Raw genomic sequence first — 11,069 nt, 5'->3', positions numbered from 1 at the left:
GAAGATGTTTCTTGACTTAAATTGATGTGATCTTTGTGCTTTGCAATTTGTACACAACGCTTGTCTCAAAGCTTTGCAGGTATACAATTGCAGCGATTCTATGCTTCAACTGGTTCAATTTGTCAACTAGTTCCCGAACAGTAAATTTCCCTCCTTCTTTTCGGGTTGATGCAGTCGTGCCTGTTTCGGTTGGGTTCTGAGGAGGGTGTGCACGCTTTGATCTATTCGGGTTGGGATGGTTGAAACTCAAGATTCTGACTGCGGACGTGTATCTGCAGAGATTCATCTTAAGGTCGTTGGTGGAGTCTGGAAGTGCGTTGTCTAGTGAATTCGCACCAACGACGAACATTCAAACGACATTCTCACATGCTCAGCTGATGTTTGCGTTTAATTGAAGAACTGGTCCAGAGGACAATGTAAAGACCAGAAAAACTGAAAATGACTCCTGAGCCGAAAACAAAAGATTTGAAAATTCTTTGCGGTCTTATTTTCTTTTTTGAGACTGGAGGTCCACAAAGCTATGTTAACCTTTTATATAATCTGCTTGTGTTGTTTTCTGCCGTTGAAATATCAGATGGTCCTGTTTTAGATTAAATGTCCTACTATAAGACTCTTAATGTCGAGCCCACCGCCACTGATCAGGTACAGTAACAATTTATTCCTCTTTGGGGTCTTTCCCGTTTGTGACCACCCAGCTTGGTTGCTTATTATTTGCAACCCCTGACCCAGGCGCTATATTCTTACACATTGATTTTCTATGGGCGGTCCTCTCTGGGGGATAGAAAAGGTTGAATTGCTCATTTATTTTAGTACGCTTTTTGGTTTGTCTTGCTTGCTTATGTTTTTATACATTTAGCCAATTTCAAGCATCTTTTCTAAATCTGAAGTGTGCTTCCTAATCAAATACTGATATGCATAATTTTTTCTAGGAAATTAAGAAAGCGTACAGAAAGTTGGCACTAAAGTATCATCCGGATAAGAATCAGAACGACAAAGAGAATGCCGAAAAGAAGTTCAAAGAGGTATCCGAGGCTTATGACGTGCTATCAGATTCACAGAAGCGTTCACTTTATGACAAATATGGAAAAGAGGGACTAACAAGAGGAGGACCGCCGCCTAGTCAGTCAGCGGGTAGACAGCAGTATGACATGTTTACGGGACCTGGTTTTTCAGGCTAGTTACCAAAGCTATATGAAATTACCAGTTTTTGATTACATCTGTTACGTGTGCGAAAATGGTCAAACCTTTTAAAACAATATTTAGTATTTGGTCAGGCTACTAGATTCACCGCGGGTTCTCACCTTTTGTTTTGGTTAGTTGAGCTCTTCCCAGGTGCTAAATTAGCCGCATCTGCAAACAATTGTCCAAGAACATTTGTTTTCTTTACCGTAGCTTGTTTTAAAAAATTAGGGATCTTTTGTTTTGTAGCCGCGAGTGAAATTAATGTAGGAAGTGGAACGTTTGAAAAGCGAGTGGTTGTAAGGCGTGAATTTTATTATCAATCCAATTTTCGTTGCTTTTATTAGTTATTTTATCAAAATGGCATTGAAAACCTTTCATGGTTATTTCTATCTGCTGGCGAATGAAACTTTCATAAATTTTGATACTTTTTACAGTATGTTTTCTATAACTTGATCCATATGTGTTAAAAGGCAATTTCCGGTTGCAGCCAAATTGCTAGTTTCTTTTAATGAAAAGCAAAGCCAAATTTCGGAATTATTTCAGTTTGTTAAAAGAAAAAATATAACGAAAATACATTTAGATGTGCAACTTTCTGCTTATAATTCTAACATATGAATAAACTATGGCGTTAACATATGAATTTTGTTGTGTCTCTTAGTATATTGGATTGTTAATCCCACTGGCACTATAATAAGTCACAATTAAAAGTGTCTAACGGCTTTTATATCATTTTTGTCATTTTTTGCTTGTAAACATGGTCACCGATCTTTGCGAGTTCTAGTTCCTCCTGTTCTCCTATCACATTTTTATTGGCAGGCCTCTTTGGCTCTCTGAATATGTTTAAATAATTTTTTTACTGTTTTCAATTCTTGTATATCGCTTTCAACGACATTGACATGATTTGTCTCAATATGTATCAGCGATTTTTTCGAGTTTTGTCAAAAGTTTTATCTCAGTAGCTTTAGGTGTCAGAGATTTTTTAATTAAAAAACACTCACTACAATACTGAAGCTATTTCATGGTTTTGGTTATATGTAAGCTAATTATTTTTGAAAACATTTTCAAAAATGGTGTTCTTTCAGTTTTGACCGCTTTTGTAAACCTATTTTGGTTGATAGTTATTTTTGACAGGTCCAGTTGACTTGGTATCGAGACTAAGTAACAATTATTTAGTTGTCCCAGTTTACAGCTACCGTTTTGTAGCAATCATTTTAGTCCTGTAACGAAGTTTGTAGCAAATATTAGTCCTGTGTTCTTTTTTAAAGCAATTTTTCGTCTGACCAATTTGACCTTTCGTCCTCAAAAACTTAAGGACGGTATTGTAAGGTCCATACTGGCCCTCACTTAAAGTCCATATTGTAATCGTGCTGTTACTTAATATGCTGTTATTTTCCTTTAATGACTTGATTTTGTATGACATGTTTGACTTTAATGACATGTTTGTTTTTTGTGTAGACTATCAAAAGCTGTTCTTTTTGTGCTTGTTTGATATAAGCTCTATTGGCTACCGAAGGCTGTTGTTTAATAAGGCCGATTGTCAGGTCTCTAGTCTTCTTATTTCTTTGGACGATATTCTAAGCAACAACATTCTAAGCAATGTTAGTTACTCCTCAAAAGCCACTTCTCTGCAGTTCTCTGGTTAGCATCTCGAACCGCTACATGGTTCTTGACAAACAGGCAAGTCCAGATGTGATTATTGACTTAAATCAGAGTCAGGTAACTTAAATTTATGTTTAGGTTTTCATTTCCGAGATCCGTTTGAAATGTTTAATGACTTCTTCCGCAATGACCCAGTATTCGACGACCTGTTTCCCGAACTTGGCAGATTCAACAATCAGCATGAGTTCAAAACCCACGAGAAAACGAGACGACATTCGGCTGCACCTCGCATGGCGGCTAATTCCTTTTTCAGTACGGGAGGTTTCAACGATCCCTTTTTCTCCAGCTCTTCTTTTGCGTTTTCATCAAGTGGTTTTGGAGGCATGGGTGGAGATTTTGGCTTCGGAGGTGGTGGTGGTAGCTTCACACGAAAAGTTTCAACGTCTACAAAAATTGTGAATGGAAGGCAAATTGTAACAGAAAAGGTTACAGAAAACGGAGTGACCACAGAAACTGTCAAAGAAAACGGGCAAGTCATTTCTCAAAAGACAATTACTGGGGGGTCAAGCTCGTCATCGAAAGCCAAAGCCATTGGAAGGAACAAATAACTTATTGGACTAAACTTATTGACGCTTTTATACGGTTGAGTTTTCGTGCATATCAAGATCTCAAGATACTCAGCAAAATAATCCATTTTTTATTAAACATTTAAAAAATTTTCAGTAACTGGTTTTACGTTTTCAAGCAAACTTTTCATTTCAATGCACGACAATTCATTTATCCAATTTCTTGATCGGTAGCTATAAAATGCCAGCCATCTCAGCTTATGCTGAACTACAAATAACATTTTATGAAATATCAGTTTCTTTCGCTATGCTAAAAGTTGTAGTTTTACTTTAAACCAAAAATAAACATAAATGTTAGTTCGTTTTGACTCAACATCTGTTCTGTTTTGTTGTGTAATGTGCTAGCTATGCAACCAATACCACCTAAGCTCTTAATTTTTGTGCTTGACAAGTCAAAGAAGCCAATAAATTGTAACTTAAACAAATTTTAAAAGTTTTATTCAATCTGCCCATACCCGGCACAGCACTCACTAGAATTAAAACTTTAAGTCCCATTAATGTAAATCGTCTTAATAGGTTTAAGAAACAACACGAAAGCTGAAACAAATTAATTCCAAAAAGTTTCTCATTATTAATGAGGAAAAGGGGAAATAACCGAGCAGTTGCACAAAGTTATGATGATTTCAAAACGACATGAGAGAGGTATATACATCTCTACATTTAGTAATAATCTGATAATATCTTGATTAATTGCTCTCGAACGAATTTTGAAGCAATTATTGTAAACGTGTTGGTCTTTGTCTCGAGTGACTTTTGCGCCCTTGACTGTTTCGTTTTGCGTGATCGAAATTTCTCTCATTCGCTAGTTTCAGCAGCTGAACTCAAGTGGCGGCAGTCAAATGAAAAGCCCACCAAAATTGGGATGCAATAGATTCGAGCTCCCACTAGTCTTTCGAGAGCAATTCTTCCGACTTAGTCGGTTATGTTTACTCTTGGCCAAGATTACAGTAACTTGCTTTATTGAGTCGGGATAATTTTGTATAAATAGAATTAAAAATGTCTTTTGTTTTGAAATTAAGTGATTGGCGAGAATCAAATTTGTGTTTAATTTTCCGATCCCAAGTATTTGTGTGATGAAAGCATTAAAAGTCAAGTCGACGACTCATGTTATAAACCATTAACAGAGATCATAATCTTATCTGCTAAGTTTTTTTCACAAAGGCTTCTTTGAGTTGTATATTGAACGCTAGTCGTGTATTTTTTTGAACATCGCTTACACCTTGCAGTTTATGATATTATTTATAGAGAAAAGTGCATTAATTTCAGTTCATTTTATTTTAAAATAGAAAATCAATTTGGAACTCACATATGTTTTTGAAAAGATGTCTGTGAGCACTCCACATCACTAAGATGAAGAGAACTCAGCGTTTTTTACAACAGCTAAAAAGCAAAACAGTTGTCAGCTGCTTCCGGGGATTTCAATTACTTTAGTCAACGGAGCTGTACGGTTGATAAGTTTCAATTTCAAATAGTTTTGTGGTGACCTATTAATTTAATTGCCCTCAAACGAAGCTGGTAGAAACCATATTAATCCTTTCTAACGCGATTTTTGTACTACCAATTTTTTGTCTGGCAGCTTCTCCTATCGGACCTTTTTTATTTTCGTCAAATTTGATTTTTGTTCTCAAAAACTGGATAGACAAGTAAAGCCCGGAGGGCATTAGGTAGCTGAACAGTTCCCTTAAAGCTTTACTTGTCTCTTACTTTGCAGACAAGAAAGTATACGGGGAGAATTCTATTCTAGAATAATAAGTGACTTTTTCCACTTCTTGATTTTTGACTGCTTTCACTCCGCTTTAAAGTTTGATTCAAAGAAAACTGATTGTTAGAGAGATGATGACAAGGCACTGAAGGGCGTGTGGTTACTGCCTCTGCCGAGATTACGGAATGGGACTCAGGAGGTCGGGGTTCCACCTTCCGACTTTCCTGTGTTGTCTTTGTACACCTAAAGAAAAATTTATCTAGGCTCCAGCCCCTGATTTAAATTACCCAGTCTGTGCTTCGAGGAAATTGTTCCGACGTTAGTTGGTTTGTTTAATAGCCGCCTAAGCTTCTCAGCCGGCTATAATGGCGCTCCTTTTGTTTACTTCGTCGTACTTTTTTTTCGCTTTACCTTAGTTTTTCGCTTTACCTTAGTTCACAGCTTGTTCAAGATTTTGCATGAGATTTCATTTCTCTAGACTAGTTTCTCTCTTCTTTTTCTGCAAAAAGTCTTTAGACAGCAGTTGCTCAGCAAATCATTTCAAAATGAACACAGTATTTTTTTTAAAAAAACGAAAACAAATGGAAACGGGATAAACCCATGAAGTCTAATTTTAGATGCCCGTTGCTCGAACTTTGTTTTTGTTTACCATCTCTAATGCTTATTGGTATTGATACTAGCCCTTGTGTCGTGTCACTACGAAACAGGAGTATATTTAGCTCCTCAATGACATCAATATATTTCGCACTTGAAAATGGTTTGTGAACAGAAATCTTTTTGAACGGCGGCAATCTGCCAGGTATGTTTTATGATTGCAATTAGCTTTTTCTGGCATTGGTGATATGTGTTTGATAAGTAATATTTTAAATTTGTAGTTACTCTCAAACGAAGTTTGTAACAATTATATTAGTCCTGTGGTCTTCTTATGCAATTTTTCGTTGGGCCGATTTTGTTTCTGACCGTGTTGACTATACGCCCCGCAAAAAAAAAAACTGGCTACGCCTGGAGGGCGTTAAATTTTCCTAAAGCTTTTCGGCTAACGAGACTCTGAATATGGTATCCAACAAAACTGGTCTGGAGAAATAGATTCTTGGTATGGCGGACGGCTCTTAGAGTTTGACGTTAGTCGTTTATGTTTGATTCCACAGTTTCTTTTTCGTTCCCGTTTTGAGGTTTTGTTTTTCTTGTGTTATACTTTTGAGAATAATCATTTTGTATTTTTTGAGGCTGAATTCCGTGGCATTACAATTAAGTTTTTATTTGCTCTCGAGTGCAGTTGGAAACATTTATTGTGGTGTGCGTCTTTTTCATGCAGGTTTTTGCCTGGCCGTTTATAGAAAATTCACTGTCTGCAGTATGTCACGGGTTTGAACTCCTTCTTGGACGCAACTTTTTATAACCATAAATTGTCGAGGTTGCAGCCCCTCTGAATTAAATGTCTCGCCTGTCCCTCGATATCATTTTGTCCGCCCTTAGTCGGTTCATGTTTTCACAATGATTAAGGCATTCTTTTGTGAGTTTTAAAGTTGGTTTATTAATGGCTGTTAGAAAAGTTCCAAGTACAATGAGCAATAAACGATGACAAAAAACTTCGAGATAAATTTTGATGCCTGTCTTTTGGTTCTATTTTATTTTCTCTAATTTTCAGTTTTTGAGTGCGGTATTAGTTTTGAAAGTTTGTAATAAGTGCATTTTTTCACTGCTTTTTTTCTGATTATTTTTATTTCTGCTTATATGCCGTATTACGCATGTTTTTTTTCCCAGTCTTTTCCTCTTTTTAAGACGATTCGTTTTTGTACCGTTTTACCTGTTAGCGTTTTTTGTCGACCATCGGTTTTCAGTTCTCGTCATCTTGATCATATAAGACACTCTTCACGTTTCTGCAAAATGATTTGAGCCCATAAACTACAATCATTTTGAACGTTGTTGGGCACAATTTAGCATGTACATTTTAAAGCTTTAAAGAGTTCACGAATTCTGCTGAATCTTTGTCATGTTGAAGATATTTTAATGAATTGTGGAGGATTTATAGCTGCTACTGCAATCGGGCTCCTGATGGAGAGTTTCTGTGTTCACGTAAGGCACTTCGACTTTGACTACTCCTTTCACAATTTTGTAAAGATGTTGCTGATCTCTGCATTTTTTTGTGTAGTTAAATTTGAAGAATGGCTCACTGGTTAAAGCAATAAGATGTTGAGGTTATTGTTGGTCTTTTCCTGATTTTTTGGATTGAAATAGAACTTGAGTTTTATTGGGGTAGTCGTTTTATAACACCGTTGATCACAAGATTTAGTAACCAATATAGCACATGTAAAATTCATTTTCATTTTTCAGCAAAATTGAATAGCTGAGGGAAAAGAAAGTTTTGGTTTTATCAGCACCTTCCGAAAAAGCAAAAGTGAAACTTTTCGCTCAGGGAAAATCTCCATTTTTAATAAGTTCACTTCAGAAAAAAAATTACTTTTGCGGCACAAAGGAAAAAATTTTCGCTGATTATAAAAGTTGGACTTTGTCATTGTTGTTTTCGGTGCGGAGCAAACATTTGTATTTTTTTGGTTGCATTTAGTATTTTTTTGGTTTTGGGTGAACTTCTCATCAATTGGGATCAATTTTACGTTTTTGGCGTCTTTTGCCCTTAAATATTAACTACGTTCTTTATAGAATGCGTTGTTTAACTCTTGCTAATTTTTGAGGGCTATTTCAACGTATTTATGCGTTTGATGTCAATTTCAAGATTTTACTCATGTTTTAGTGAAGTAATAAAGGGAGCAGAAAGGCAAAGTGAAGTTAATTTGAGGATTCGAAGTTTTTCGATTTTCTGGAGTGATTTTATTTTTTTCTGCTTTGCTTTTTTTTACTTTGCGTACTCTTTCATTCACTATTTTAAGCATCAAAATCAGGCGGCGAGCGTTTACTACTAAAATTCAATTGAAAATCATAACAAAATTTGTCTCATTTAATCTTGATAAGTGACTCTGGCAAGCTTCAAAAACCTCATATGTAGAGCGCCACTATGAACTTAGTTTAAAATCTTTCCAACAGCTGCGTCGGCATACCTCCCCAGACTGAAAACAAACGACAATACAATTCAGCTCAAGTCTTTCCGAGCAACAATAGGCGAAGATGTTTCTGATCTGGTTGTGTTCTTATTCTCATTAAAAATCTTTCACTCGACTCTAAGGTTCGAGTGTCTCTATGTCAATGAAGAGTTGTAATATAGTTTTTTTTTTAATTTATGGATCTGTTTGTTGCAATTTGATGTCATTTCATATTGCAGTAATGACATTGAGTTGTTTGAGCAAGCGAATTTTGCTGCCCAACGGGGGATCACCTTTTGTGTAAGAAAAATTGACAGTGGTAGCTGAGAGATCGTAGTGGAAAAAAATCAAAAAAGTGAATTTTAATTACCTTAAATAAGCGAAATATGGTTAGATAATTGCTGTAATTATTGAGGGCATGGATTTTAATTGCACTAAGCGTCAATTTCAATTATTTCAAGGGTGGATTTTAAAAGCCGCGTGGAATGTAATCATCACTTTAAATCTTGAAAATACACATGCGTTGAGAGCGTGAAATCTAATATCAAATTCCTTGAAGTACTTTCTGTAATCTTTTTGTGTAAACTGTTTAGGCTTTCTCGCTTATTGGTCTTGAAAACTGGCAATTAAGTTTAAGGCAAGCATTGTTCGCAAGGGTGTAATTAGGAATGCATGGATTAAGATTGGTTTTGAGATTAAGTAACGAATCAATGCCAATTTGCACAAAAAATTTAGGGTCAAGCTAACGCTCATGGATTTGGTCAGAGCGACGCATTAAAAAGGATTTTTTTTTTGAAAATTTTGATGTTCGTAAGACTACACAAATGCAGTTTTTATACCAGAAAAATCTGGTTGGTTTTCCGTTCCTCCCAGCAACCACTGATTTTTGATGTATGAAACCTTCTTGGAAGGAATTTGTATTCAATGCCTTACGGCATGTAATTAAGAAAATCAAAACTGCGTGGTGGGGTTTGCCACTTTCTGACAAAAATAAATCTTAACTAAATAATGTGTTACCTCAAATATAGTCATAGCTGCTGTTTTCTTATGCAGATGTCTATTGTTAGAGCACTCGTTGATATAAACTTGAAAATATACAATTTTGAGATGTCGATGTAGTCACCCTCAATCGGTATAAAGGAGCGAAAAACGAATAATTCCAGGCAAGTACTTTGCTTACAGACTACTATCATGAGGAATGTTGAAAGTAAGTTACCACCCTGTACCTCTCAAACGTGAAAAGTATGAGGGCAAGTTTCAGAAGAATACCGGAATTAAGCTACGAAAACTACGAGAAAGAGACGAAAACGATCTGAATGAGGTAAATCAATAATCAGGCATCCAAAGTTAACTTGCACGGTCACTTACCGTAAGCAATTAAGAAAATTCACTGAAGTCAGAAGTCGGACAATGACAGTAAAGCTAGAGAGCAGTTATGCCAAACTTTTGATCCTACTATCATCAATCAAACTGAAAGACTGCAAAAATCAATCTATTAAAGTAAAGAGCTGACGCTGAACGAAATGTTGAAAATGAATCAAATCAAATACGACGGGAGTTGACGCAAAGCGGTGTAAATCCAAAGTGCTTAGGGCTGAAATACCTGTTACCTTAACAATAAATTGACAAAAAGTGAGTGAAAAAAAACCGTAATGATTTTGATGAATAATCAAACCCAGAAATCAAAGCTTGAACAACGTAAGAATTTGACAAGATCGAAATCGCAGAACGAAACTTGCGAATACTCTTCGGCAATTTTTATAAACTTTTTTATTATAAACGCCCTTCTAAATTTATATTGATGGAACATGTACCTGAAATAACCCTCTTTCTTGACAATTACATTAGATATTGAATAAACTGAAAAACAGAAAATCATAAAGCAAAAAATGGCAGTCCCCACTAGAAATTACAAAATTTCCGCACAAAAAGAGCGCAACTGAAGACCAATGTTGAATTTGTTGACAAAACAGCCACACCCAAAAGTCAAACGGTTCATCCCCTGTTGTATATACAAGGCTCCAAAATTAAGAACGAGATCCGTTTACATGCTGGAGAAAATCTTTGTCGAACTAATATCACAAATGAAAACGGTATACGATGATGAAATATGCAATCGCTCAGTACTTAAATGCAGTATTATTGAACAACTGAAGGAAAATAATATCTACAAGAGCCTTTGAAAAAAAACTTTAAACATGTTAAAGGAAAACAAATCTACTCATCGGAAAGAAGAAGCAGTTATACGTTTTTATTACAAACAGCCCAATTGAATGATAAGTCGACAATAACTGTTAAATTGAATCAATTTTTTACTGCTGATCACAGCGCAAACGTTCACAAATCAATTTGAAACTTCACTGAAGGCACAGCAAAGCTTTCTCAATTTTGAATATAATGAAATTGATTGGAAGCCTTAAATAATTAGTCTAATTGGTTCACTAAAATTATTTAAAATAATGTACCAAAGGAAACTGGGAATGGAAATGGGATACAACGGCTTCAATTCCTCTTGCAATCGGACTCTCTCAGTTCGAGACTCAAAATTGAAGCATCTGAGAATCTGAACTTTTCTAATGTCAACACTTTCCCTTTCTCCCCAGGTCATGGAATGCAAAACGTCTTTAGATTCCACCTCTGAAATCAAACATGACATGCGTCGCTAATCGGCGGAAACGACCGGTTGGACAGATACTACTTCTCAGATAAGTCAACTCGATAGGCAGCATTTGTTTTTGTGGGTTTGTAAATAGTTTTTGTCAATTTTTTGTTAGGAAAAGTGTACACATCCGTTGTCCCAAACAATTTCTTCCAAAGAGCGATTTAGAAAATTTAAAGCTGTATGGATCCGGATCTCCAGTTGCTACGATATGTTACGAAAACCGAGAAAATCAACAAACACTCAATAAGCAAAATGCACAA

The 11,069-nt window shown here is 35.9% G+C and overlaps 1 protein-coding gene across 1 annotated transcript; it reads left to right on the top strand.

The window, feature by feature from the left end:
- Nucleotides 1-522: 522 nt before the first annotated feature.
- On the top strand, nt 523-3,704 carry LOC142351218 (dnaJ homolog subfamily B member 6-like). Its single transcript, XM_075403349.1, has 3 exons — nt 523-642; nt 930-1,173; nt 2,920-3,704. Exons 1-3 carry the CDS (start codon nt 595-597, stop codon nt 3,387-3,389), a joined length of 762 nt encoding a protein of 253 aa, XP_075259464.1. The 5' UTR covers nt 523-594; the 3' UTR covers nt 3,390-3,704.
- Nucleotides 3,705-11,069: the final 7,365 nt, after the last annotated feature.

This window comes from Convolutriloba macropyga, chromosome 12 (genome assembly GCF_964194025.1).
Source record: "Convolutriloba macropyga chromosome 12, txConMacr16.3, whole genome shotgun sequence".
Lineage (NCBI taxonomy): Eukaryota > Metazoa > Xenacoelomorpha > Acoela > Convolutidae > Convolutriloba > Convolutriloba macropyga.
The sequence above is the reverse complement of the archived record's forward strand: the minus strand, read 5'-3'. Positions and strand labels throughout refer to the sequence as shown.

Bases quoted from the DNA above. Each gene is read 5' to 3' on its own strand.
- LOC142351218 (XM_075403349.1), top strand. From the start codon at position 595: ATGTCCTACTATAAGACTCTTAATGTCGAGCCCACCGCCACTGATCAG. The intron at 643-929 runs GTACAGTAACAA...AATTTTTTCTAG, and splicing joins AGCCCACCGCCACTGATCAG to GAAATTAAGAAAGCGTACAG. The intron at 1,174-2,919 runs GCTAGTTACCAA...ATTTATGTTTAG, and splicing joins TACGGGACCTGGTTTTTCAG to GTTTTCATTTCCGAGATCCG.